The sequence below is a fragment of the Trichechus manatus genome, unplaced genomic scaffold (assembly GCF_000243295.1).
Source record: "Trichechus manatus latirostris isolate Lorelei unplaced genomic scaffold, TriManLat1.0 scaffold00042, whole genome shotgun sequence".
Taxonomy (NCBI): Eukaryota; Metazoa; Chordata; class Mammalia; order Sirenia; family Trichechidae; genus Trichechus; species Trichechus manatus.
Genome location: NW_004443978.1, coordinates 5,957,161 through 5,984,094, shown reverse-complemented (window position 1 = coordinate 5,984,094; position 26,934 = coordinate 5,957,161). Strand labels below are relative to the sequence as shown.

At 48.3% G+C, this 26,934-nt stretch overlaps 1 protein-coding gene across 1 annotated transcript; it reads right to left on the bottom strand.

The window, feature by feature from the left end:
* Window positions 1–22,527: 22,527 nt before the first annotated feature.
* NKX2-2 (NK2 homeobox 2) lies at window positions 22,528–24,214 on the bottom strand. The gene is made up of 2 exons (XM_004376421.1): window positions 23,935–24,214; window positions 22,528–23,110 (listed from the first exon to the last, which is right to left on the bottom strand). The coding sequence occupies exons 1-2, from the start codon at window positions 24,191–24,193 to the stop codon at window positions 22,548–22,550; spliced, it is 822 nt and encodes a 273-aa protein (XP_004376478.1). The 5' UTR covers window positions 24,194–24,214; the 3' UTR covers window positions 22,528–22,547.
* Between the last annotated feature and the right edge of the window lie 2,720 nt (window positions 24,215–26,934).

Here is a 26,934-nt window from a genome sequence, read left to right as displayed (position 1 = left end):
GGCCTAGTTTAATATGAGCCCAAATAGTATGCTATGCTCAGCTGGCCTAGAGAAACCACTAGGAAAACAAAGTGCATTCTTTAAAATGCCTTGGGCCAACTTCTTGAAAAGCAAAGGAGTTTCTCAAACAATGAAATGCACACTTCTTCCAGTCTCCCCAAGTGTGATTCACCTGAGTAAATCTTAACACCTCTCCACCAAGTTGTATGAGCCTTCATTTATTTTGCTTTCTGGGGTTAGGACAGTTGTAATCTAAGAAATTATCATTAGGTTTCCTATGATGCCTCCCAAAATTCAAATTTGGGATATTCTATGACAAGTTGTCAGTTGGACAAACAGAATGCACCTTTCCATACAGCTATATACCAGTGTATGTTTACTTTCCCTGAATTAAACAGTGATACATTTCATCAATTGGTTCCTTCAGGTTGGAAGAATCTGTTTTAAATAGTTCTAGATTACAATTCCTTTTTTTTGAAGCAAAACACTAGAAAAGATTCTTCTAGTCCTGCAATTTTATGGCTTCACATCTGCCAGGCCAAAGAAACCTGCCAAAGCAACTACCTATATTTGGAGAGTTTCTGTTTCAAAGGACACCTTTTAATTTTTTTAACTTTGTATTTTGAAACTATTTTAGACTTACAGAAAGTTGAAAAATTCATTCAGAGATGTCCTGTCTACTATTACCCACATTCTCCTAAAATTAACATCTCACATAACCATAGTATATTTTCAAAACAAGAAAATTAACATTGGTACAATGCTCCTAACTACAATTTATTTGGATTTCACCAATTTCCCCACTAATATTCCTCTTCTAGTCCAGGATCCATTCCAGGATCCCACTATGCATTTAGTTTTCAAGTCTCCTTACTCTCCTCCAGTCTCTGAAAGTTCCTCAGTCTTTCCTTGTCTTTTCAGTTACCAGTAAATGTCTTTCCTTTTGGGTTTATCTGACATTTTCCCATGATTGAGATTGAAATTGTGCATTTTTTTGCAACAGTACCACAGAAGTGATGTTGAATTATTTGCAGTACATGATATCAGGGGATACATGATGTCAAAAAGGAGCCCTGGTGGCACAATGGTAAAGTACTTGGCTGCTAACTGAAACATTGGTGGTTTGAACCCGCCCAGCAACTCTGAGGGAGAAAGAACTGGTGATCACCTCCCATAAAGGTTACAATGGAGTAAGCCCTATGGGGCACTTCAATTCTGTCATATAGGGTTGCTATGAGTCAAAAATCGACTCGATGGCATCTAACAACAACATGATGTCAATATCTCTTATTACTGGTGATATCAACCTTGATCACTTTGTCAAGTTGGTGTCTGCCTGGTTTCTCTACTATAGAGTTATTGTATTTCCCTTGGTAATTAATAAATATCTTGGGGGCAGCTACTTAAACTGATTTTAACATCCATCAATGGATCTTGCCTACAGCAACGGATCTTGTCTACTGTGGTGTTGGCCTAATGGTGATTGTGTATTTCCCTCATTCGGAAGGACACTTTTGAATACACTTGCACATATTTCAAAATGAGGCTCCTAACAGCACAATATGCATTCTACTCCAGTGCACATGTATCAGTCTCCAGGATAGACCATGTTAGATCACAAAACAAGCCTTGATAAATTTTAAAAGATTAAAATCATACGAAGTATTTTCTCTGACTACAATGGAGTAAAGCTAGAAACCAATAACAGAAAAAAATAACTGGAAAATGCACAAACATATGGAAATTAAACAACACACTATTAAACTATCAATGGATCAAGGAAGAAATCAAAAGAGAAATGACAAATTTCTTAGAGTCAAATGAAAATGAAAGTGCTATATACCAAAACTTATGGAATGCAGTGAAGGCAGTACTCAGAAGGAAACTTAATAAGCAATAAATGCCCACATGAAAAAAGAAGAAAGATCTCAAATCAACAGCCCAATTCGACAACTGTAGGAACTTAAAAGAAAAGAGCAAACTAAGCCTAAACCTACCAGAAGAAAGGAAATATCAAAGATCAGAGCAGAAATAAATCAAATTGAAAACAGAAAAACAATAAATAAAATCAATAAAACCAGAAGTAGTTCTTAGAAAAGGGTGATAAAATTGACAAATCTTTAGCTAGACTGACAAAGAAAGAAGAGAAAAGATGCAAATAACCAAAATGAAATGAAAATGGGAAATTACAACTGACCCAAAAGAAATAAAGAGAATCATGACAGAATATTATGAACAACCGTACGGCAACAAACTGGATAACCTACATGAAACGGACAAACTTTTGGAGGTACACAATCTACCCAAACTGACTCAGGAAGAAATAGAAAGTCTCAAGAGATCCACAATAAGTGAAGTGATCAGAAACCTCCCAACTAAAGAAAGTCCCAGACCAGATGGCTTCACTGGGGAGTTCTACCAAACATTTAGAGAAGAATTGACAGCAATACTGTTTAAACTCTTACAAAAGAAAGAGAAGGAAGGAATACTCCCTAATTTGTTCTGTGAAGCAAACATAACCCTGATACCTAAATCAGACAAAGACACTGCAAGAAACAAAAAGACAGGCCAATATCTCTTATGAACATAGATGCAAAAATACTCAGCAAAATACTAGCAATCAGAATCCAACAGCGTATTAAAAGAGTCATACACCATGACCAAGTGGGATTTATTCCGGGAATGCAGGAATGGATCAACATTAGAAAATCAGTCAATGTAATACACCACATCAATAGAACAAAGGAAAAGAACCACACGATCATCTCTATGGATGTGGGAAAAGCATTTGATAAAATCCAACACCCTTTCTTGATGAAAACACTAAAGAAGATTGGAATAGAAGGAGGATTTTCTCAGTATGATTCAGGGCATATATGGAAAGCCAACAGCCAACATACTTAATGGAGAAAGACTGAGAGCTTTCCCCTTGTTGGGAACAAGATGAGGGTGCTGGCTCTCACCACTTCTATTCAATATTGTATTAGAAGTCCTAGCCAGAGGAATAAGACAAGAAAAAGAAACAAAAGGTATCCAGATTGGGGAAGAAAAAGTAAAATTCTCTCTATCTGCAGATGATATGATCCTGTATCTAGAAAATCCCAAAGAGTCCGCAAGAAAACTTCTAGAGCTAATAGAGGAATTTAGCGAAGTCGCAGGGTACAAGGTCAACAAACAAAACTCAGCTGGGTTTCTATACACCAGCAATGAAAAATCTGAAAGGGAAATTAGGGAAACGATTCCATTTACAATAGTATCTAAGAGAATAAAACACCTAGGAATAAATTTAACCCAGTAAGAGGACTTGCACAATGAAAATTATAAAACTCTGCTGAAAGAGATTAAAGAAAACTTAAATAGATGGAAACATGTTCCATGTTCATGGACTGGAAGATTTAATATTGTTAAGATGTCAGTACCACCCAAAGCAATCTATATCTATAGATTCAATGTATTCCTCATCAAAATTCCTTCTACAGATTCAATATATTCCTCATCAAAACAGCCTTCTTTACAGAAATGAAAATACCAATCCTCAACTTTATATGGAATGGCAAGATGCCTCAAATAGCTAAAGCAATGCTGAAAGACAAGAACAAAGTAGGAGGACTCATGCTTTCTGATTTTAAAACATACATACAGTTACAGTAAACAAAACAGCCTGTTACTGGTATAAAAATAGACACATAGACCAATGGAATAGAATTAAGAGTCCAGAAATAAGTCCACACATCTATGGTAAACTGATTTTTGACAAGGGTGCTGAGTCCAATCAATGGGGAAAGAAGTGGTCTCTTCAACAAATAGTGTTGGGAAAATTGAATTTCCACACACAGAAAAATGAATCAGGATCCATTCCTCACACCATACACAAAAACACATTCAAAATTGTTTAAGAACCTAAAGGTGCAAACTAAAACTATAAAATCTTAGAAAAACAAGCAGGGGCAATGCTGTCTAACCAAGCTTTTAACAATGAATTATCTAACATAATAACAAAAGCACAAACAGCAAAAGACAAAATAAATAAGTGGGACCTCATAAAAATTAGAAATTTTTTTCATCAAAAGACTTTACAAAAAAAAGTGAAAAAAGAAGCTACCAACTGGAAGAATATCTTTGGAAACCATATATCTGATAAGGCTTTAATAACCAAAATACATATAAGACTTCAACAACTTAAAAAGACAAATAACCCAATCATAAAATGGGCAAAGGACTTGAATATACGTTTCACCAAAGAGGACATTCAAATGGCCGCTAAATATATGATAAGATGCTCAACGTTATTAGTCATCAGAGAGATGCAAATCAAAACCACAATGAGATATCATTTCACTCCAGTAGGATGGCTAAGATTAATTTTAAAAAAAAGAAAAAAATAGAAAATAACAAATGTTGGCGAGGATGTGGAGACATTGGAACTCTTATCCATTGCTGGTGGAAATGCAAAATGGTACAGCCACTGAGGAAAACAGTGCGGTGATTCCTCAAAAAACCAGAAACAGAACTATCATATGACCCAACAATTCCACTCCCAGGTATATAGCCAAATCCTTGGAAACAGAGACTCAGAGACTTGTACACCAATGTTCACTGCAACACACTAATCACAATAGCCAAAAGGTGGAACCAGCCTAAATGTCCATCAACATATGAATAGATAGACAAAATGTAGTACATACATACAATGGAATACTACTCAGCCAGTAGGAGAAATGAAGTCTTGATACATGCTACAATATGGATGGAGCTTGAAGACATTTTGCTGAGTGAAATAAGTCAATCACAAAAGGACAAATACTGTATGAACTTACTTATATAAAAAGACGTGAAAAGGCTAATGTATAGACACCAATGTTTATTAGTGGTTACCAGGGGCAGGAGGGAGGGAGAAAGAGGAGATTGACAGTGATGTAAAAATCCAATTGATTACAGGTAAGGTTGCACATTCAATTGTAATTGCTGTTAAGAAGCTGTACACCTATTCAAGTTCACAAAAAAGACCAGACTTACTGGTCTGACAGAGTCTGGAGGAACCTCCGAGACTATGGCTCCAGGACACCCGGCTAACTCAGAACTGAAGCCGCTCCCAAAGTCCACCTTTCAGCCAACGATTAGACAGGCCTATAAAACAAACAATAACACGTGAGGATTGTGCTTCAAATGGGCAACACCTGCTCCAAACAAAGACAAGAAGGCAGAAATGGACAGGAAAACTGGGCAAACGGACACGGGGAACCTGGGGTGTAAAAGGAAATGGGGAGAGTCCTGACACATTGTGGGGATTGCAACCAATGTCACAAAACAATTTGTATATAAATTTTTGAATGAGAAACTAATTTGTGCTGTTAACTTTCACCTAAAGCACAATAAAATTTAAAAAAAGAAAAAGGAGAACCATCCCTGGGGCAGCTCAGAGAGCAACAGAACTGTTGGAAGAAGCATAGGAAGCAGAGCTTCCTGGGTCTTAAAGGGTGGGGCCATGGCTTCTGGTGTCTGAAAGAGTGGGGCCATGGCCTCCTAGGTTTCAAAGAGTCAGATCTTCACCAACTTGGTTCCAGAGTGTGGGGTTGTCATTTGGTTTGGCCAAGAGGATGGGGTGCCCAAAGCTGAGGGGGCAGGGCTGTCATGCCTAAGGGGCAGATGAATGAGACCTGCCAGGGCCAAGGGAGTCGGGTCACCACTCAAATGGACTAGGAGAATGGGGACGCCCAAAGCCAAGAGAGCAGAGTTGCCATGCCAGTGGGCCTGGAAGGCAGTGCTGAAGCCCAGGGCTGAGGGGCCTCCACCCGGAATCCAGAGGGCATGGCCAGTACCCAGAGTCTGGAGGGCATGGCCATTGCCCAGATGGTCTCGAAGAACAGAGGATTATTTTCAAGCCTTGAGAGCTAATGTAGTTAGTTCTGCTGGGTTTTGGTTTGCTTGGTGCCCGTTATCCCTTCTTTCTCTCCAATTTCTCCCTTTTGTAATGGAAATGTCTACCTTGTGCCTGTTCCACCATTGTACTTTGGAAACAGATAACTAGTAGTCTGGATTTCACAGGTTCACAGATGAAGGGGAATTTTGCCCCAGGATGGAATACGCGTAAAGTCTCACCTATATTTGATTTAGATGATTCAGAAGATGAGACTTTGGACTTGGAGTTTAATTTAAGACTTTTGGGCTGATGGGAGGGGGTGAATGTGTTTTGCTTGTGGGAAGGACATGAATTTAGGGGGGCAAAGGGTGGAATGTTATAGATTGAATTGTGTCCCCCCAATATGTGTTGTAAATCTTAACCCCTATATCTATGGTTATAATCCCATTTAGGAATGTGTTTTCTTCATTATATTAATGAGACGGAATTAGTGTAGGGTGTCTTAGGTCAATCTCTTTTGAGATATAAAAGAGATTAAACAAGCAAGTGAGGGAAGCAGAGACAGGGAAGACACATGCCAAGCCATGTGAAGATTTCCCAGGAGCAGAAGGTCAAAGAGACAAGGACCTTTCTCCAGAGCTGACAGAGAGAGAAAGCCTTCCCCTAGAGCTGGCACCCTGAATTCAGACTTATAGCCTCCTAAACCATAAGAAAATAAATTTGTTTGTTAAAGTAAAAAAAAAAAAAAAAAAAAAAAGAGAGAGAGTAGCTGCTGAGACTGCTTATGTACAACCAAACACCTCATGGGATTTAATTCTTTGGTTTGGAGGTTTAGGGTCATGGGTTAATGGGACATCCCAGTGAATTGGCCTAATAATGTGTTTAGTGCTTCTTTTCTACCTCTTAGTTTGCATAGTACCTAGGGTCTTAAAGCTTGCAAGCAGCCATCCAAGGCACAATTGTTCTCTATTCTCCTGGAGCAACAGATGAAGGTTGAGAGTCAAGAAAAGGAGGAAGATATGGAATGTGTGGCTAATTGCCTCCATGAACAACTGCCACCTTTGCCATGAGACCAGAAGAACTGGATGGTGCCCGGCTACCATTACTGAACATTTTGATCAAAGATTCTATAGAGGAATCCTGTTCAAAAGGGAGAAAGTACAGAACAGAATTTCAAATTCCCATGTGCTCCAGACTTTCTGGAGCCATGAAGGCTAACTAGATGAACCCCTGAAACTATTGTCCTGAGATATCTTTAAACCTTAAAACAAAAATTTCACCTGAAGTATTCTTAAAACCAAACAATAGTTTAGCTTAACTAGTGAAAAATGTCTGCCTGGAGCTCTTTTAAGAACTATCTATATCGGATCCAATTGACAACAGCAACTCAAAAGATTAGACAGGAACCTTAGAGGGCGGTGAATTTATGTGAATGGGGGAGGAACAACTCAGAAAAGGAGAGTGAGAATGGTTGCACAACTCTAATATAATCAATGTCACTGAATTGTACATGTAGAAGACTATTGGATCGTATATGTTTTGCTGTATATTCTCAACAACAAAATAATTTTTGTTTAAAAACTTGAAAGAACGAATGCATTATAAAATGCATTTTCCCCACCTGAAATATTTTTGTTAAAATGTGTATAAAACACAGATGATCACCAAGAAAAAAATAAAAGCTATCGATAAACCCACCATGTATAGAAGAAAAAAAGAAGAAGAACATTACCCACTGGTAGCTTTTGCTGATAAAAATAGCTAATATTCATTGAGAGCTTACTTAACCAAGGCCATGGTAAAGGCCTTATATGTGTAATCACATTGATTCCTCCCAGTATTCCTAGGGAATAGTTTACTATTATCCTCGTATTACAGATCAAGAAAGGTAGAGTCAGAAATTCTGAGTTGAGTAATGTCTTCCCAAGGTCACAAAAGTAAGTTTGACTTAAACTCAGGCTAGTTAATCACAGAGCTGGGATTTTTAACCAGTACTCAACATTCAAATAATTACAATGGTGGTAAGAGTAACAATAACAAGGGAAATGACCATGCATTAAACATCCATGACAGACAGGTACTGTTCTAGGTGTTTTGCACATATTTGGTTCTGGCAGCGGGGTTGTCTTCTTATCGTCAAGAATGCAGACGATGATGATAAAGACCTGGGCTAGTATGCTGGGAGTAGGGCTGGGAAAGAACTGAGTGGGCGATATGAATGTGGAGACTCCTTAGGAAGGAGGAGAGGGGTAAACTATTATTATTCTGTGCCTGAAGAGAGTGATGTGTCACGGAGACAATCAGGGAAGGCCAAGGGGACAGTAGTGGGGAGGGAGGACAGGGCATTGTTTTGTTTCAGGAAACTGGGGACAAAGTCCTGGTCTTACCAAAAAAAAGAAAGAAAGAAAAAGGGCAGTACCCATTAAAAGGAAAAGGGGTGAATGTCCTTACATTTTATCTAAGCAGTGTTAGCTTCAATTTGTGGAGTGTGTATTAAATTACAAAGTAGTATTTAGTGAGTTTGAAATTATTAAGAATAAATAATCCAATTTAAAAACTGGTAGGTGTTAGTAATGTCCAAATTTTAATTTTTTGAAGTTTGACATAAAAGGGAGGAATTTCTATTCACATAAAAAAATCATTTGGAATAGTTTGAGAATAATGCATCACAAATTACTGCCTTTTATGTTTCTGTTCAACAAACCTTTAGCTGCTGTTATCATCATTATTAATGTCAGGGTTATTACACACGTAGGAATAAACATCAAGCAGTGGAGAAGTACACAGTAGAAAAGTACACAGTAGAAAACTCCTAGTCCTGCACCTCTGAGATGCTGTATTTGATCATCTGTTTTAGTTCTGGTGGTTATTCTTCATGCATCTAAGTTGTTTATTTACCTCAGAAGGGGCACATATTTTGTATGTTTACTAAATCTTGAATTGCATATAAAATGGAATGATGTATTGCGTTACTGTGCACTCATCCCACTCCTCAGCTAAGAGGAACTGGCCCATCATACCTTTTAGAAACAGATGTTATTGACATTTTCAGCAGAGAGCTCAAAAATATTGATATTTAATGTAAAAGTAAGATTTTAGGACCTGACACGGCTATGAATAGCCTCATTCCAACCATCACTAAAAGATATTAAAATATTCATGTAAATTCTATTTGAATAACTTTTACGCCTGGTAAAATCTGAAGAACCTTTTGAACTGATGCGGTGTAGAATGTTTAAAGAAATAAATTTGCATTTAAGACCAGCTTCATCACAATCCATGAAGGTTATATTGTGACATAAATGTATAAATGCTGGAGGAACAAAAAGAAAAAAAAGACGACAGAATGGATAGATTACTGTTAGAGCTAACGTTACTGGTTTATTATTTTGGGGTCATTATTAAAGCATTTGATAGTGTGGTCTTCTCTTACTTTTCAACCACATAGTCGAACTCAATCAGAGCATGATCTTCCAACTTGACAGTCATTTAAATAAGGATTCAGATAAGAATGGATTGCCTTGTTTATTTTGCACCATCTGCATTTAAAATCTCTGGGTTACTGCTGCAAGATGAATTTTTATCCTATTTCCTCATTTGATTAATTAACCCAGCTGCGATAATTGTCTCTGTGGCCTCCTGCACACGCAGCCTCTCCAGCCTTATTGACCAAGTCTCCATCAGAGGCCTTTCATTTCAGCCAGACAACGTGGGCAAGGCGCTCGACAGCAGTGTTCGTAATTGCTTTGTCTAATTGCATAGGATCAGGGTGGTAAACTTTAAAGCATGTTTGCATCAAGAGTGGTATTTCAATTTGCCTTGTGAAATTATTTTCTCCTGTTGTTGATATCATGCCTTATTTTATGAAATGTCATGCCTACAGAAAGGAGTGAAATCGGAGTGGTGAAGGTTTAACATGGGAGCAAATGCTGCAGCCCACCTCTTAGCTCCTCACTCAGCCCATGTGCCCCATTGAGACCAAAACTCTACCTCCATCCACTGCTTCCCCGTGATACTATCCCTTCCACCGTCTCACCATGACGCAGTCCAGGGGTGACTGCAGAAACTCTTCTCTGGCACAGCAGGCAGTATTTCCACCTCCCAACTCCACACCTTCAGGGAAAAGGCAAGTCTCGGTCCTCTTTTCTCCAGATTCACCCTAAGTTGGCAGAGGGCAGTTGGTGGGGGAGGGGACGGAGGTGGCTAATCAAAGGGACTCACTCTGTCATTCTGCTTAGAATAAGGAGCTCTTCATCTGCAGTCCCTGGTGCCCAAGGGATAGAATTATATTTCGATCTAATTTCCTTTATACTAAGTCCATTTTTCTGAGAAGGGCTCTATAGGATTCGCCAGCCTGTCAAGGAGGTCCTTAGTGCACAAAATGGTAAGCACTTCTAGAAGGAGGCTCCTTTCCTCTCTCCAGCTGAACAGTAATTGGCCTTTCTGAGTGCCCCCCCATCCTGGCCAGATATAGACAGGAATCAACTAAGACTTCATATTTAAAAAGCTTTTTTTAATTGTTTTAATGGAATTGTATCCAGCCTAAGGCGTTTTTGATTGAGGATATGTGAAGGATGTGTAAAGGAATAAATATATATCTCACACCTACTCCATTTCCCAACCCGTGCCACTGTTGTCATCCATTTCAAAGCAAACTGAAGGTTTCATGAGAGCAGGTGATGAGCTGTGAATGGTGGTTAACGGCAGTGGTGATTAACATTTTATAGGTAGATAAGAAGGGATGACGCATACTTTTCCTTCTATAGCTCCAAACAAATGTGGGGTATGGTTTAGGTCTGTGCTGTCCAATACGGTAGTTACTGGCCACATGTGTTTATTTAAATTTAAATTAATAAAAATAAAATAAAATTTAAAAATCAGTTCCTCAATCACACTATCCACATTTCAAGTGCAGTAGCCACACGTGGCTAGTGGCTACCATGCTGGGGAAGACAGATACAGAACATTCTCATCACCACAGAAGTATCCACTGGACAGCATGTCTGTAGTTCTTCACCTGGATTCACCCATTCACTTCAGAACCAACCCTGGGCCTGTCCCTCTGGCTTCCTCCTTTCTCCCCCAATCTCCTTGGTCTCTCCTACTCACGAATTCTCTGAATGTTTGACTCCCCACCTCCCTTACCTCACCCAGGTCCTTCACCAGCTCAGATCCACCATTTCCAAATGATTCAGCACGTTAGTTATCTCCTTGTGATGCTCCTTGGATTAGGAAGAGCAGGTATACCTTTATTTTTTAAACCCAGTGGGGAAACAGACCTTGTCCAAGGTCACACATGGATGCAAGCCATCTTCTGATTTCTGGCACAATCTTCTCATGATTTGTGCTTTTAAAATAGGTATTATAGTCACATGGTTTGCATTTTAAAGATAGGTGAGTTCAGCATGTGATATGTTTCTCTAGCAGGGTCTCGTCACCATGGAAAGTGTATTGCATGGGACCACCAATGACCGCCTTGACAGGGAACACAACAGAGAGTCCCTGATGGAGCAGGAGAAAGGTGGGGTGCAGAACTCAAATTCTAGTAAGAAGACCAGACTTAATGGTCTGGCTGAGACCGGAGGTACCCCAGAAAGCATGGCCCCTGGACTCTCTATTAGCCCAGAACTAAAACAATTTCTGAGGCCAACAATTCAGACAGGCATTGGACTGGACCATGGGACATAAAGTGATACTCGTGAGGAGGGTGCCTCTTAGGTCAAGTAGATACAAGAGACTAAACGGGCAGCTTCTGTCCAGAGGTGAGATGGGAAGGCAGAGAAGGTTAGGAGCTGGTTGAATGGACATGGGGAATCAGGGGTGGAAAGGAAGAGTGTGCTCTCACAGTATGGGGAGAGCAATTAGGGTCACATAACAATGTATGTATAAATTTTTGTATGGGAGACTAACTTGAAATGTAAACTTCATTAAAACAATAAAAAAAAAGGAAGAAAGAAAGAAAGTGTATTGCATGGGGGCAGGAAGGTCTGTCTCCTGCCTCTGCTAAAACCTGGCTGTGCCACCTGGGGCACACTGTTTTCCTCTCTGGGCCTGGTGCTCCTTACCTAGAAAATTCAGGGAGGGAGTTGTTACAAAATGATGCTAAGATATCCTCTGGCTCTATGGTCAACGTATATTTTAGATTACTTTTATTCATCTGGCTCTCAATTTATTTATTTCTCTAATGACTCAGTGACCATTAAATAAGGGTTCCCTGTTCTTGTTTTGTAGCCCTGGTGGCGCAGTAGTCAAGTGTTTGGCTACTAACCAAAAGGCTGGCAGTTTGAATCCACCAGCTGCTCCTTGGAGACCCTATGGGACAGTTCAACTCTGCCCTGTAGGGTTGCTGTGAATCAGAATCGACTTGATGGCAATAGGTTTTCTTTTTTTTTTGGTTTGGCCCTTGTTTTGAGTTTGACTCCTTTCTAGGAGGCTTCCTATTGTTAATTTAATAGAAGGTCATCTCTAGTAAGACATTTGGAATTGTCCTCTAGGCCCTCACGACCCAAAGTGTGGTCCTGGACCAGTAGCATCATCAGCACTCCCTGGGAGCTGTTAGAAATGCAGAATCTCAGCCCTGCTGAATCAGAATCTGCATTTTCTCAAAATCCCAGATGATTCACTTGCACCCAAAAATTTGAGAAACTCTGATCCAGGCCCTGGGGAGACAAGAATAAATGCAAACCACCTGTCTATAAACCTGCCTTATAGGAACCGCACAAACACAGGGAGTTTGTTCATTGTTCCAAACCCTCCAAGCCACAATGGGACACATGCACTTACCTCAGAGTTTTTCCAGTTGAAGTCTGAGCTCCTTCTTCAAGCAGAGTTATATCTTCTCCTATATCTGCTTCCTTTTGTATGAAAGATTGTTGAGAAACGTGGAGAATCTGTGGTCAACACTTTTGTCTCTGGAGTCCACCTGCCTAGGGATCCACCATCTCCTCTTACAACCCCTTTCCTCCATCTCATTAATACTCTAACAGAGGCTTTCTGGCTTGAAGCCACCTCTTCATGTACACCCCATGGTCCTGTAAGGCCTTCAACACTGGGGATGAAAATGTTGGTTCTATGGAATATGCATGGAGTCAGGTGGACTTTGGATAATGCGGCCTTGAGGCACTGAATGGCTCAACGGAATGCTGGCTTGATGTCCCTAAAGTCCACTGGAGGCCTACAGAAGCACAATCGTCTCACTCTGAGGGAAGGAGAATGTGGTTTCACCAGATTAGAACCTGGGGAAATGGCTGTTTCAACTTAGAGGAGGGGACGCGGTGGGTTTAGGATCCAGAAGTCTGAAGCTGAGTGAAATTCAAGGTAGAAAATTTTCAGGCAGCCAGACTCCTCAGGAATGGGGGTGGCTCTCTGTATGCGGCTGCCACCTGTGTCTGTGCCATGTGTCCCTGCGCCCTGTGTGCCCAAACTGGAGGATGCCTCCCTGACCCAATCAGACTCTCCCTCCTGGGAGGAGGACTGTGAGCTGCACTTGGAGGAGCTGGGAGTTTCTTTCTGATGGGAAAAGACCAAGTTACTGGCCTTAAGGATGGATCCTGGGCGCTGAGGGCCATAGTTCCAGACCTGGCTGTACGTTCCAGCCTTCAACTGTGAGGACACTGTATGATTGGCCAGCTGCTGGTTAGCCGTCATGTCCCTTATCGCACATTTGCCTGGGATCATTGCTCCCATGCCACCCAAAACTCATTAGTACAGAAAGATGCACCAATGGTGAAAATTCCCAAGGAACTCACCAGGGGAGAGGACACTGGGTTAGCCACTAGGTCACAAGTGACCCCTGAGAGACCAATGCCAGGACCAGGACGAAAGGAGGAAGAATCAAGATCTCAAGCACCTGTGTCTTGGTTTGAGCTCTCCCCAAAGCAGACCCCGAGACAGGGATTAATTAGGGAGATGATCCCAGAAAGTACCAACAAGGAAGTGGGGGAATTGAGACAGAGAAGGGAAAGAAGCCAACACAGGGTATGTTCATGAGCGGATGGCTACCAGGGGCAAATGGAGCTCAACCCCACTGGGGAGGTCAGGGAGACAGCATAGAGCCCACCTCAGAGTTGTCGTACTCAGGGTTGAGGAAGCTGGGTTACGTATCCTTCAGCCTCCACCTGGAACTGGTTGAGGGCCATTTCCCAGCATTTCCTGACTGCCCTGAGATCTGGTGCCCTCCTGCTCCTCCTCCAGGCACACACGTGCACGTGCTGGCAGTAGGCAGCCATGAGCACATATGGGAATGGGAGTGCCAAGGAGATGTGAGCAGAGGGCTGAGAGTGCGTACCGCCTACTGCATCTGTGCCAAAAACTTCCTCCTGGCCAGTCACAGCAGCAGAAGTCCAGGCAACTCTTTTCATGGTTGGAAGAGTTGGCTATAACTGGTTGAGAAGGACTGGAGAAGGTGTCCTTGGGGTTGGACAGTCAGGTGTCCAACCCTCTCTCACAGACTAACTCTTGCTTTTATCTTACCTAGATCCCCCCATCAAAGATCTGATTCATTTGGATTTACCTTATAAGTCAACTTTTCCCTTTTTACATCCATTCTACAGAGTTCAGCCTCCCCTACAGATGTGGGTGAAGCAATACTTATAGTTTGTGGCTAGCAGAGTTAAAGAGATTTGCTCATTAACATATCCTATATTGGCTTCCTTCCCTTCTCTGTCTCTGTTCTCCACTTCCTTATTGGTACTTTCTGGGATCATCTCCCCAATTAATCCTTGTCTCAGGGTCTGCTTTGGGGGGAGCTAAAACTAAGACAGATACTTGAGATCTTGCTTCTTCTTTTGTCCTGGTCCTGCAAAGTAAGTACTTACTTAAAACTGCCTTTTAATAATTCTTGTAAATCTTTCAAATTAGAGATCACAGCATTGTACCCCAAAGAATGGTTAAACTATTTTCCTTTCCCCCATATCAGGTAGAAGGTAGGTAATCGTTTAATCAAACGTAGAAGATCAATTGGCAATTGAACATCTATTTTCTTGTATCTTATCTTATCCTGAGGAGAGAGGAGTTGCTTTTGTCACCAGAAACAAGAAGGAAGGCCACATGCCCAGGAGTGAGAGCAGGCCTCAGGGTATACCCCTCAGGTGGCCCCCTTGGATCTCAGGGAACACTTGCTGGCCCAGGGTGACCACGTTACCAGTGGAGGGGCTGGATGCAGGCCTCTTGGCAGATGGCAAGGGGTGGACAGCCCTGCAGCAGAGCTCCGTGGAGCAGCCTGCCACCCGGCTGCCTGTGGCAGAACAGGAGAGAGGCTTTGTCCCTCCACCCCACACTCTTCCCCCAAAATAGGATAGGATGGCCTAGTAAATCCCCCCAAACTGTTTTCTTATAAGAGCACTGCCTTGTTCCTATGTGCGGTGTGCTTCACTTTTCTGAGACTGTTTCTTCATCTGTAAACGGTCAGAGTGGCTGTGAGGATGGGTAAGATGACACAGGAGAAGCGCCTGGCAGGTGCTGGCCACGTGGATAAATGGTGGAGTCGTCACCATCCTACAGGTGTGGGAGCTGAGGACTGTGCCCTCAGAGGACTTGGCTCCCTACCAGTTTATGAATGAAGGCAAAAATATCACAGGTGGAAACAAGCAGCAAGGAAAGGGATGGGATTTTTCATCCAAGGCTTTCAACTGACAACTATAAATATTAGATTATTATTTTATTAGAATAAAACATGTTATTCTGGCAGGAGGGAGCATTTTGGGGGTGAGGGAAATGTCCTATGTTTAAACTGTGGTGGTGACGGTTACACTGGTGTCAGCAACAGCAGTGGGAAGAGGAAGAAAGACACCTTTATCCTCCCTATCACACCGCAGGTGCCAAGTTCAAGGGCAAAAACAATAACAACAACATAACAAACCCATTGCCACAGTTGATTCCAACTCAAGGGGACCCCATGTAGAACTGTTCCATAGGGTTTTCTTGGTTGTAGTCTTTATGGAAGCAGCTCTGCAGGCCTTTCTTCCGTGGAGCTGCTGCATGGGTTCAAACTGCCAACCTTTAGGTTAGCAGACGAAGGCAAACCCCTTTCCCTACGCTGGCTCTCTTAGTTCAAGGGCAGAGAGTTTTAATTCTTTTTGGATTATTTCTCTAAAATGAGAGGACAACACTCGCATATACACGCCTCTAAACAGAGAAGGGTCTTCAGCCGTGGTGTATAGGACATCTCACCCAGACATCTCTTAAAAATTCTGAAGGTGTCCGAGCTGCGGTTTCTGACCCAGGACAGCGCCCGACGGGTACATCTTTTCTTATCCAATCGCACCACCCCGCGGACAGTTTGGGCACTGCAGACGTTCTAGTCTGACACGCACCTGCTGGCCTGGAGGCGGAGATTTTAAGTAGGTTTGGAGCCAAGAATGCAGTTCCACCTCCGGCATCCACGAGATGATAAATGAAACAAGTTGGAATTGCGGGATATATTTTGGCGGACGTTGAGAACCACTACATGAGTTGAATCGAGTCGAAAACATGGGGCGGTGCGAGTGACTCTAATTCCTGGAATTTAACCTTCTAGGCCTCTAGTCTGTTGCCTCAGACCCAGCCTCTCAGAAAGACACCAGGGCGGGAGTGGAGGTAGGATACGTCTATACTTCAGAGCCCCTTCCACTCTCAGATACTTCTGGGCACCAATCGAGGCCTCAGAACAGGGTTAGGGCTACATGGGGTGCTTTCAGTTGGGGTGGGTGGTTCTTGCCTTCTCCGCCCAAGCCCCAAAGCTCGGTGTCGACGCGGCATCTCCCCCTGGTGATCAGAAGGTACCACTGCATCACTCGCCCTCGGCCTGGGAAAGGAGAGAGGTTGCCCAGAGGGGTTCTCTAAGCGCCCTTCGCTGCTGCCAGCGGCATCCGCACCTGATTGGGATTCCAGGTCAGCAGGAGGGCTGGAGTCCCGATTCGGCGGTGGGCAGGGGCTAAGGGTCTCTCTTTCCTAGAGCTCCCTCCAAATCTGGACCAAAATCAGAATCCCTCCTCCGCACCGCTCCTGCACTGCCTGGACCGCTGCTTGGCACACAACCTGGGCACTCACTTCACCTCACCCTTAGAGATCTGCCCACCTGCGCTCACCCACAGGGGCAGAAGACGCTCCCTCCGTCCGTGGGTTTGTGCAGGATCGCGGAAACCGCGCCCTGGTGCCATCGTGGAGCCATTCCAGTGACCAGCACGAGCCTGGACCCGTTTGCTGCTGTTTATCACCAACATGATGGGCGAGGACGCGAGTTGGCGCCTCTGTGGAGCGAGAAGGATGGGGAAAAAATAACCGACGAGGCGTGTCCGCAAGTGCAGATGACCCCCTGTGGATGTGCACTTTCCAGGTCGCCTGTCCACCGGCAAGCGGAGTGTGGAGCGCAGTGCTCGGCATCCAGCCGCGGTCTGACTCAGGTCTCACCCTCCTCGACCTCCTCCCGGTGCTCGGGCCCGCGGCCGCGCGCCTGTGGAAATGCAGCCGCGGGGACTCGGGAACTGGAGCTGCGTCTCCGTGCTCCCGGCGGACTAGACCTGGCGCGCAGAGGGGCGGCTGGAGCGCAGAGCTCGGGCGCCTCCTGGCGGCGGCGGAGCGCGGGATCTGCCGGTTTCACAAGCCCGGGCAGTGCGGCGGGAGGTTGGGAGGGTTCGGCGCGCGCCGGCTGCTGTCCGCCATTTCCCCAGTAGCTCGGAAGGCGGCGCCGTGGCCTGTTCGCCACTTCATTAATAACGATGCACCAGGAGGGGAAAAAAATTAGAGCCTTTACAAAACAGGGTGGGAGAGGTGGGAGGGGTGTGTGTGTGTGTGTGTGTGTGCGTGTGTGTGTGTGTGTGTGTGTGTGTTGGGGTGTGTGTGAAAGCAATAAAACTCAGATCGCTTCATTGGCGAGATAGCGGTGGTTATAATGCGCCGGGGGGATCAGGGGTTTATTTGCAGATCCTGGATAAAAGATGATATATCGGCACGGCTTAGAGTGTCACTGCGCGTGGCCTCTCAGGAAGCCACAAGTACATATTTCCTGAAATATCGCCCAACACAGTATCTAATGCATACGCCACTTAAGCATGGGGAAGGAAACAGCATTGCACAAGTTCGCGCCCGGCTTGGTGGTTCTGGGAGAGGAGGCCCCACCCCGGCAGGGTCGGGTGTTTCTCGACGCCCCCTCCCCTGGCCTTTGTCTTTGGTTCTAGTAATCACTTAGTGATGGGCCTTAATAAATACGTCTGAGAACTGTTCTTATGCTCGGTAAATATTGGATTAGCTTTTCAATGACCAGGCTCTTGAAAAGGCTGGAGAAATCCACACCAGGTCTCAACTAAGCCCAATAGTCAATAGGTAAGGAAAATCAGTTATTTCCCTAGCTGTGGTGGGGGGTTCCCACTCTTAGCAAGTTATCAGATTCTACTAAATAGGACAGCAGTACGAACTGGGGAAAGAAAAGAGGGGCAAAGCTTAGGATTCGCTGGTATTTCCACCATCTTGGAGGTGCTCATTAACGACCTGATGATTTTGTCCGAGGGGGACACGTTTGGGTTCTGTTTTTATTTCCGCAGCGCTCGGCATGAACTCTTTTTTTTAACACCAACTGGTTGGTTGTTCGGGGCTGCTTATGGGAGTTCTGACCCAGCTATTGAAGACATTGAAGAATTAAAGAGAAAGTCCCTCCTCACTTCAACATGGGGAGGGCAGACCTTTGGAGGAGTTTCTGAACTCAGTTTCCGTCGCACGGAGATGCTAATCAGATCCCCACGCATAAAATGGATGAAAGGGGCACCCCTTCGATGCTGGGGTTGGTAACCGAGTGGCCGGACCAGGCGGGAGTGACCTCGGAACCGGCTGCGGCCGAAATGGAGCTGGGCCCAGGCAGGAACGCCCCCTCGGCAGGTCAGAGTCTTCTGACGTGCGTGAAAGGGCAGCTCCTTGCACTGGGAAGTCGGGACGCGTCTCAGGCGGAACAAGGGAGCGGGATTTTCATCTACCCTGGAGGTGCGAAGCCTGCGGAGGACACAGTAACCCCCTCGCCCAGGCCCTGGGCGCTCCGTGCCCTCTCTCAAGCCCGGGCACGATCCGATGCCTTCAAAACGGAGCTCCCAGGCGAGAGAAGCCTAGCTGCCATCGCCGGAGCACTGGAGCGAGCAAAGTGCGCGCACTGGGTCCAATCCCAGACCCGGACCCGAGCGTTAGACTCGGCTGGCTACCGCCCCAAATGTTAGAACTAATATTTGGTAGGGAAGGGAGGGAGGGGGAGAGACAGAGAGAGGGAGAGATCCAGCTCACAGTGTGTCACGGGGTCTAGGCAGGGCAAGAGCCCTCTGAAGCCATCAAAGACAGGGGTGGCTTTTTTTTTTTTTTTTTTTTTTTGCGCCCTCCAGCCCACCCCCACCCCCCGCCAATAGATATAGCACGAATTTTTAATGCGTCTTCCTTTCACAGACAACAATACAGTGTTTGAAAGCTGGACACAATTTGGGTTTTGTGCGGGTCCCTCCTCGCGCTCCCTCGGCCCAGCTGGCCATATGGAATCCAGCATGGAGCCCGCGGATGACAAAGGAACCCAGTGACAGGCCCAACAAAACCCCAAGGAGACTTCTGCCTGACTCCGGGATTCACTGCCCGCGATAAGCGCGCTGAATGGTGCGCGCGGGGCGGGGGGAGGACAAGCCTCTCCCCTCTTCCCCTCTGTCCCCTGCAAGCCTTTCTCTGTCCCTTCTTAATATGCACGCCTCTAACATCCCCTGCTCCCAGCGCTCCCATTGTGCCGTTTTGTGCAGCCCGCTGTAGATTGGGCGAAGATAGACTGCTGAAGCTGCCCCCGCTCCGGGCGCGCTCCCAGGGCGCTGGGGTTAGGGCCACACAGGGCTCTGCGGACACTTTGATTGACTCCATGGGGACCTGAGGACAGAGAGAGGCGGGCGCCGGCCCACCTCCCAGTTCTCCGCCCCGTTGCGCGCACACCCAGACTGCAGGCCTGAGGGCAGGCCACCACCCTAAATGCGCCTTCTAAGCGCAATTCAGGGGAAGCCGGCGAGAGTATGGACCCTTGTTGCCGCTCCCTTCCTCCCTGCAGGCCTAGTGGGCTTCTGCGAGCATTCTTGGACCTGGGAAAGCCCCTTAGCCTGGTACCGTCAAAGTCAACTTAAGTCCCTTCTGACAACCCGGCTCCAAACGGAATCTCGGGTTACAGGAAGTTCCCCCAGTGGGACGTCTGGGTGGTCCGCACCAGGGCAAGGTGGGCACTTGATTACTACACAACAAACGAGTTGGGGAGAATTCTCTGGCCTTTAACAACAGGAAGAAAAATCCCAAACGTTTCCAAGCTACTGTGGAGAACAAAGGGCGACTTTCCAGCATTTAGGAAAACCACTCCTACAACCCTGGCTCAACCTGGCGATGGGAAAAGACGTTTAGAGAGATATTGGAAAGACTCTCGCGCCTTCAGTTTTCCAGGGGCGGGTGGGCGACGCGAGAATAACGTGTAATCACGTCCTGGGCGTGTTGCGTTGAGTACTATTGACGCGCAGACTTGGTCACACAGATAATCATGTTTGCTTTAGATATTGAATTAAATCTGATCATCATACTAGAAAGAGCAAGAAAGTCAGCTGGGACCGCTCCCTTGCCCGGCCTCCTTGCCCCCGCCTTCGCCCCCACCCCCAGTCCTGACGGTGGCGCTCCGAAGAGAATGAGAGATACAATTTCCGAACGGGAGGCGACCTTCAATCCCAGGGAGTCTCACAGCGCCCGCTGGGCTCTGAGCGGCAGAACCCGGATATTTTCAGAAATCCGCGAGATGGAGGAGAAAGGCGGCCCCCCAGACCGCAGGCCCCCTGAGACACTCCCGGCGTGGTCTAGCGTGCGGCCGCATCCGCCGAAGGATCTGCTCGCAGCGATTAGCACGGAACGGAATCGGTTCCCTACTGGAGAAGGACCGATCACCCTCATCCGGGGAAGCCGAGCGGCTTGCTCACTTCCCGCTAACCCCCGAGGCCTGGAGGTCCCGGCGTCCCACCCCACCTCTCTACTTTCGAGCAATTCACCCAGCTCCGCGCCGCCAAACCCGGGGAGGAGAAGAGGCGCCGGATGCAGCCCGGAGACAGAGGGCTGGAAACCCGGGAGGAGGGGCCGAAGGGTGCGGGGAAGGCTCGGGTTGCGGTGACCACCACTGGCTCTCGCTCCCGCTCCCAGACTCCCCAAAGAGCCTGGGGGGGGGGAACAGCACTCCCCCCACCCCATGCCCTGGTCCCTGCGTTCCTCTTCAAAGTCAAAGCCCCCGCGCCCCGTAGCACACTCCGCCCCCCTCCGACCTTGGCGCCCTCTCCAAGGCCACGGATTTGGTAAGGGGTGGGGAGTAGAGAAAAAGCCGGCCAGCCCCAACCTCGCCCCCCTTCTTAGCGCGAGGTAAATACGACAAAGTGAAAGTCATCGAGTGTAGTGGCTTCAACAGCTTCTCAGGCTGAAAGAGCCACTCGTAGATTTGGGCGAGCGAGGGGGGCTTCCTCTCCTCGCGTCGGCGTTTCCCAAAGTCACTTTTTCCTCCCGAAGTCGGGCCGCTGCGGCCGTGGGTTCAGAGAACTCGCGAGGACGGGGGCGAGCTCGGGTGAGGGCGGGAGGCCGCGGATTTCAGGCCAACAGCTCACCGGCCGGAGGCAGAGAGCGCCCCTCCCTCCCCTCCGGGCCTTGGTGAGGCCCGCCCGGGGGGCCCCTCCAGCTCAACTGGCGCCCCAGGCCTCCTCGCCTGGAGAGAAAGCGCGAGTGGAGCGCAGCGTGCGGCCTGGCCCAACTCCCAGCCCCAGGCCTCCGGTCAGGCGCAGGGCGACGGTCAGACAAACCGGAGGGCTGGGCTGGATGTTTTTAAACACAGGATTTTTATTAAAATTCTTATAAAAAAAAAATCGAAAGCTTCCAGCGCCCGGCACTCTTGGGGAGCCGCACGGAACTGCAGAGCTCCAAGTTCCGGGGCTCAGGACCCGGAGGAAGGGGCAGGGGCCTTCTCGCCTACACATTTTTTCCTCTTTCGTATTTGAGAAGTATTTGCACTGAACAAAATTTAAAAACAGAAAGAAAGCGGGGGTCACCCAAACATAAACAAAACAAACCACAAAGAAAGGAGTTGGGCTCCGAGGGCGAACAGGCCCTTCCTGAAGGTCGTTTTGGCAACAGTCACCACCGATATTTACAACGAAAAGCGAAATATGCCACCAGTTGTCACAACGTTTACATGGCCATAAATATTTAGTGTTTTCTTATTAAAAAAAGAAAGAAAGAAAGAAAAACTCGTCTATATTTTTTAAGTGTTCTCCACTTGCTTTAGAAGACGACTGACAATATCGCTACTCACACAAACATACTTTACAAAATTCACGAAACGGGGTGGTAGGTGGTGGTGGTTTTTCTCGTTTTCAAGTGACAGCGGTAACGCTAGGACGGTTCGCCCCCCCTCCCCCCGGAGAGGCAAAGAAGCGAAGCTGCGCAAACATTCTGTAAACACGGCTTGTAGTTCAGCCCTCACCAAAGGTTCAAAGAAGAGATGGACCAAGGAGAGTCAGGGGATGGAATCTGCCGCTCCAACGAGGCCTAGACAACCTCCCGGCACCTCCCCAGCGGAGCCGAGAGTCACCTCGACTCCAGAGTAATAATAACCACAAGAAGGACCGAGATCTCCTCGCCGCCGCCGCCGGGGTCGGGCCTGGGCCCGGGCCGCAAGTCTCGGCGGGGCCGGCGCTCACCAAGTCCACTGCTGGGCCTGTACTAGAGGGTGTGCTGTCGGGTACTGAGGGGTGCCGGCCGAGCTGTACTGGGCGTTGTATTGCATGTGCTGCAGCGACTGCGCGCTGTAGGCCGAAAAGGGAATGCCCGCCTGGAAGGTGGCGGCTGCCAGGTCCTGGGCTTTGAGCGCGTGGCACGGTTTGCCGTCCCTGACCAAGACGGGCACAGCCACCCGGCGCGGCGAGGGCAGGGGCGTCACCTCCATACCTTTCTCGGCCCGAGCACGCTTCATCTTGTAGCGGTGGTTCTGGAACCAGATTTTGACCTGAGTGGGCGTGAGGCGGATGAGGCTGGCAAGGTGTTCGCGCTCCGGCGCTGACAGGTACCGCTGCTGCCGGAAGCGCCGCTCCAGCTCGTAGGTCTGCGCCTTGGAGAAGAGCACCCTCCTCTTCCGCTTCTTGCCGGCGTCCCCCCCGCCACCTGGGGTCTCCTTGTCATTGTCCGGTGACTCGTCGGCCGAGGGCTCTGGGGACTTGGAGCTGGAGTCCTGGGGGGCCGCGCCGGCCGCCAACCCGTGCACTGGGGAAGAGAGAAGCGCATCAGGCTCCTGGAGGTCGTGCGCCTCCGGCGCCAGGCCCTGCGCGCCTAGATCCTAGGCTGTGTGCCCCGGCCCTTCTTACCCCAAGAGCCGCCCGTAGCCGGGCCCTCCTGTCCGGGGTCCCTAAGGGGTAAGAGGAGAGGAGGCGGGGTGGGGGCTTGGGGCTCGCGTTTCTAGAAGTTCGCACAGTAAGAGTGCGGATTTGAGAGGAGTGGAGCGTGGAGAAGATCGTTGCGAGTTAAGGGCTCCGGCCCCCTTAAGCGGTTTCCTCTCTCGAGAGACGTGGGCAGATTTTTAAGAAAAAAACCACAATCCCGGCATTGATCGGCTCGGCCATTTAAGGCAGGGTTTTGGGAGTTTCGTTTTTGCTTTCGGGCTTTCTCGACACCCTCCGCACTGCACAAAGCATCGAGGCAGGGTAAGCTGTTTATACCCGGGCCATCCCAAGCCTCTCCAGCTCTGACCTTATCCCGGCCTCCAGAGCTCCAGGGCAGTCCTCCCGGCAATGGAGTCCAGGAGCCCCCGGCAGGGCCATCAGACCCTGTTGACAACCGTAACCAGCTCTTGGGATGCACTCCCCCCACCCCAATTCCTTGCGTTGAAAAAATAATCTGAGATCAAGTCTCTTTCCGGGATTAGGGGGTCCTGACCAACAGAAAAGAGTTAGGGCATCTGAAAAGAGGGTTCAAATCTTTCTAGGGGCCTGGGGTTGGGGATCCGGGCTTAAATGGCTCCTTCCCTTTCTCCTCCAGCGTCTAGCCCCGCAGGAATGGGAGCCGCCGCGCTGCGAAGTTTCGCTACTTACGGGAGTACTGAAGGCCCTCGGTGCTGGCCAGCCAGCGCGTATACGGGTTGTCGCTGCTGTCGTAGAAGGGATTCTTCAGGGGCAAGCTCTGCACTGCATCCAGGGCGCCCTGCCCCAGCGGTCCAGCCCTCTTGGCGGGCTCGGACCCCTCACTCTCCTCCTCTGGGCCTTCGGCCACCGAGCCTTCCTCATCATTGGTGTCTGGCAGGTCCAAGATGTCCTTGACCGAAAACCCCGTCTTTGTGTTGGTCAACGACATGGCTCGGCCCCCGCAATTTATGCTGCAAAGTTGTAACTTCAGTTGGCCAATTCGTGGAGCTCTCCAGCCCAGGAGGGCAGGGGGGGCAGGGGAGAGCGATTGGGGGAGGGGACCTTAATTATTGGGATAATGATTATTAAAAAAAAAAAAAAGTAGAGGGGGAAAAACTAAAACCCAGCCCAATGCCTCTGTCTTCTCCGCAGCCACGCAGAAACGGCCGGAGGGCGCCGGGAGGCCTGCGCGCCGAGGGCTGCCCGCCCGGGGAAGTAGTTGTAACTCCAGGAGGGGTGCCAAGGCGGCGTTAGCGCGGGCTTCGGCGGCCGCTCCGCGCGCGGTGGTGGCTGGTGGCGAGGAAAAAATGGGCCATTGCCCGAGCGATCAGTCCATATAAGGCTGGGCTCCACTCACGAACCTGGGGGGGGGGAGAGGGGGAGAAAGAGAGGGAGGGAAGGACAGAGGGAGGGAGGGAGAACGAGAGAGGGAGAGAGAGAAGGGTGGAAAAAAGGGGGGAAGACATTAAAAACGCAAAGGTTGGCCACGTGTGGGCGGGTCTTGGAGTCAAGTGGATGAAGACAGTATTTGCAGATGTGAAATTGTGGGTTTTCGGGGAGCTCCGCGCTCCCAGCCAACGGCCCTCTAGAGCAAGATGAGAGGTGTAACGTGTCAATTAATTGCAAAGACGGGGCGAGCCTTTTTTTTTTTAACCCAGTATTTACATACAAAGGACCGCCGCTTCGCTCGAGAGTCCACACACTTGAAAGGGCCGTTTGAACAAATTGCATCTTAAAAAAATAAAAAGTGGGGGGGGAACAAAACAGAAACCTGAGGAGAAAAAAAAAGCCCTCTTCAACATTCCCCGATTCCAACTTCCCCGCCCCCGCGCGCCCACCCCAGCAAGCCGGAAAATTGGCGATTTGTGGCACGTTTGTAAAAGGGGGAGGGTGCGAAGGCTGAGCCGCGGAAATCTCTCCTTCCCATCGCTGGTAGTTCCCCAAACAAGATCCGGTTCAAATGGCAAGAGCCCAACTTCTGTAAGCCTACTAGGTCAATATTTTGGTTGAGGCTTAAGGATGAGTACTAGAAATGACAAGGCAAGTAATTGATTCTAGTTAGCGCCGAAAGAGCCCGAGACCCAGGAAAAGGCTCGGCTCCGGCCAGCCGGCGCCACACCAAGCCCCCCCGCCCCACGCACCCCCAGCCAGGCGCTTCTTATTTGCTAAAAACTCATGTATTTCCTTCACTCGGCCGCCCTTCCCCCCGGCCCCCACCCCCATTTCTTCGCGGCAGAGGAGGACGCGCAGCTCACTTTCAGCTTTGCGGGAGTCCGGAGGAAGGCGGGTGGGAGCCCTAACTTGGGCCCGACCCGGCCCGGCCCCGCCGTTCTCGGGCCGAGGGCAGCTAGCGGGTCAGCGGGAGGGGAGGGCGAGCCTCCGCGCGCCCTGCCTGCCCTCTCTTATCCCTTCCTCTCCAGGCCCTCCCTCTCCAGCCGCCGGCTCATCCGGGAGCGGTGGGAAGAGAAAGGGGAGGAGTTGCAGGGGGCGTTGTGTCTCCAGTCAGGGTAAGGACCCCGAAAGTTGCGGGGGAGGGGATCGCAGGGGGAGCGGAGCGGACGAGGCTTCGCGTTCTCCCAGTCTTTCCTCTCTCACGCGAGGGCTTTCATTTCGGCTCCTTTTGAGCGCTCTGGGGGCGCGTCCCGAGGAGGCGCACCAGGTTCCCAGTCTGGGTAAGGTTTGGGTCCAACCTCTCCCAGCCTGCGAGGAGAACTTTCCGGGGCAGAGCCTCCTTTTCCGCACTGGGGAGGTCAAGTCTACGCCGCGTTCCCCCCGCCCCCTCTTTTTTCCAGCTCTCAATTTTTCCGCAGGGAAGTTGCTACCTGATGCTGGTTTAGCGTCAGGAAGACGCTTTGCCTGGGGGCGGGGAGGGCAGAGGCAGCCGCCTGCGGGGTTCAAGCCTCCCTCTCCGCCCCTCCCCCCGTCCAGCCCCCCCTGCTCGAGCCAAGGGGAGCGCGCGGGCGCCCTGTCCTCGCGCGCAGCTGCGGCCACCGCCGCCCACGGGCTGCCAGCGCCCGGCGAGGGCGCCTCTCCCGGAGCCGCTCGGCGGCTTTCTGCAGCTCTCGCTGCCTCGCCCCCAGTATGTGACGTGGGTGACAATGGCCCAGGTTAGAGCGAGCCCTTCGGCGGCGCGTCCTGGGTGGTCGGACCCGGGCAAACACAAATACAAACCGATTGCTAAGCTGCGGACAATGAGCGAAATGTAGACAAATGTCCCGCTCCCGTTGGAAGCCTTTGTCCCGGCTCGGTTTTTGCATTTATTTCAGTGGCGAAATAATACATGATTGACGCTCTCTTTCAAAGTGTCCTAACTGTTTGGAATAAATCTAAGGTTGTTCCTAGTTGTCATGGCATTCAACCCTTTTCAATGGACTATCTCTTCATTCATTTCTGAATCCGTCCACAATATTAAGGAAACCGCTTCATGTCGACGCTCCCCGATTCCTCTCTTTCTCCTCCTACTTTTTCTTTTCTCTTTTCTCCCCCCTCCCCGCCATTTTCCCTGCAAGAATTAGAAACTGGTTAGAATCCTGTTCCTCGAACCTATTACTTTTCAGGCTTTTTTTCTCTGTTTCCTGTCTTTCTCAGCCTCTCGCGGTTGCCTCTCCCTCCCCCTTTCACGTGGGAGCTCACTGCCCTGCCCTGTGGAGAAGGGAAATCGGAGTTCCAGAAATCGGGGAGGCTCGGAGT

Coding starts and splice junctions, on each gene's coding strand:
- NKX2-2 (XM_004376421.1), bottom strand. CDS start 24,193: ATGTCGTTGACCAACACAAAGACGGGGTTTTCGGTCAAGGACATCTTG. Junction 23,111..23,934: donor CGAGGGCCTTCAGTACTCCC/GTAAGTAGCGAA, acceptor TCTCTTCCCCAG/TGCACGGGTTGGCGGCCGGC.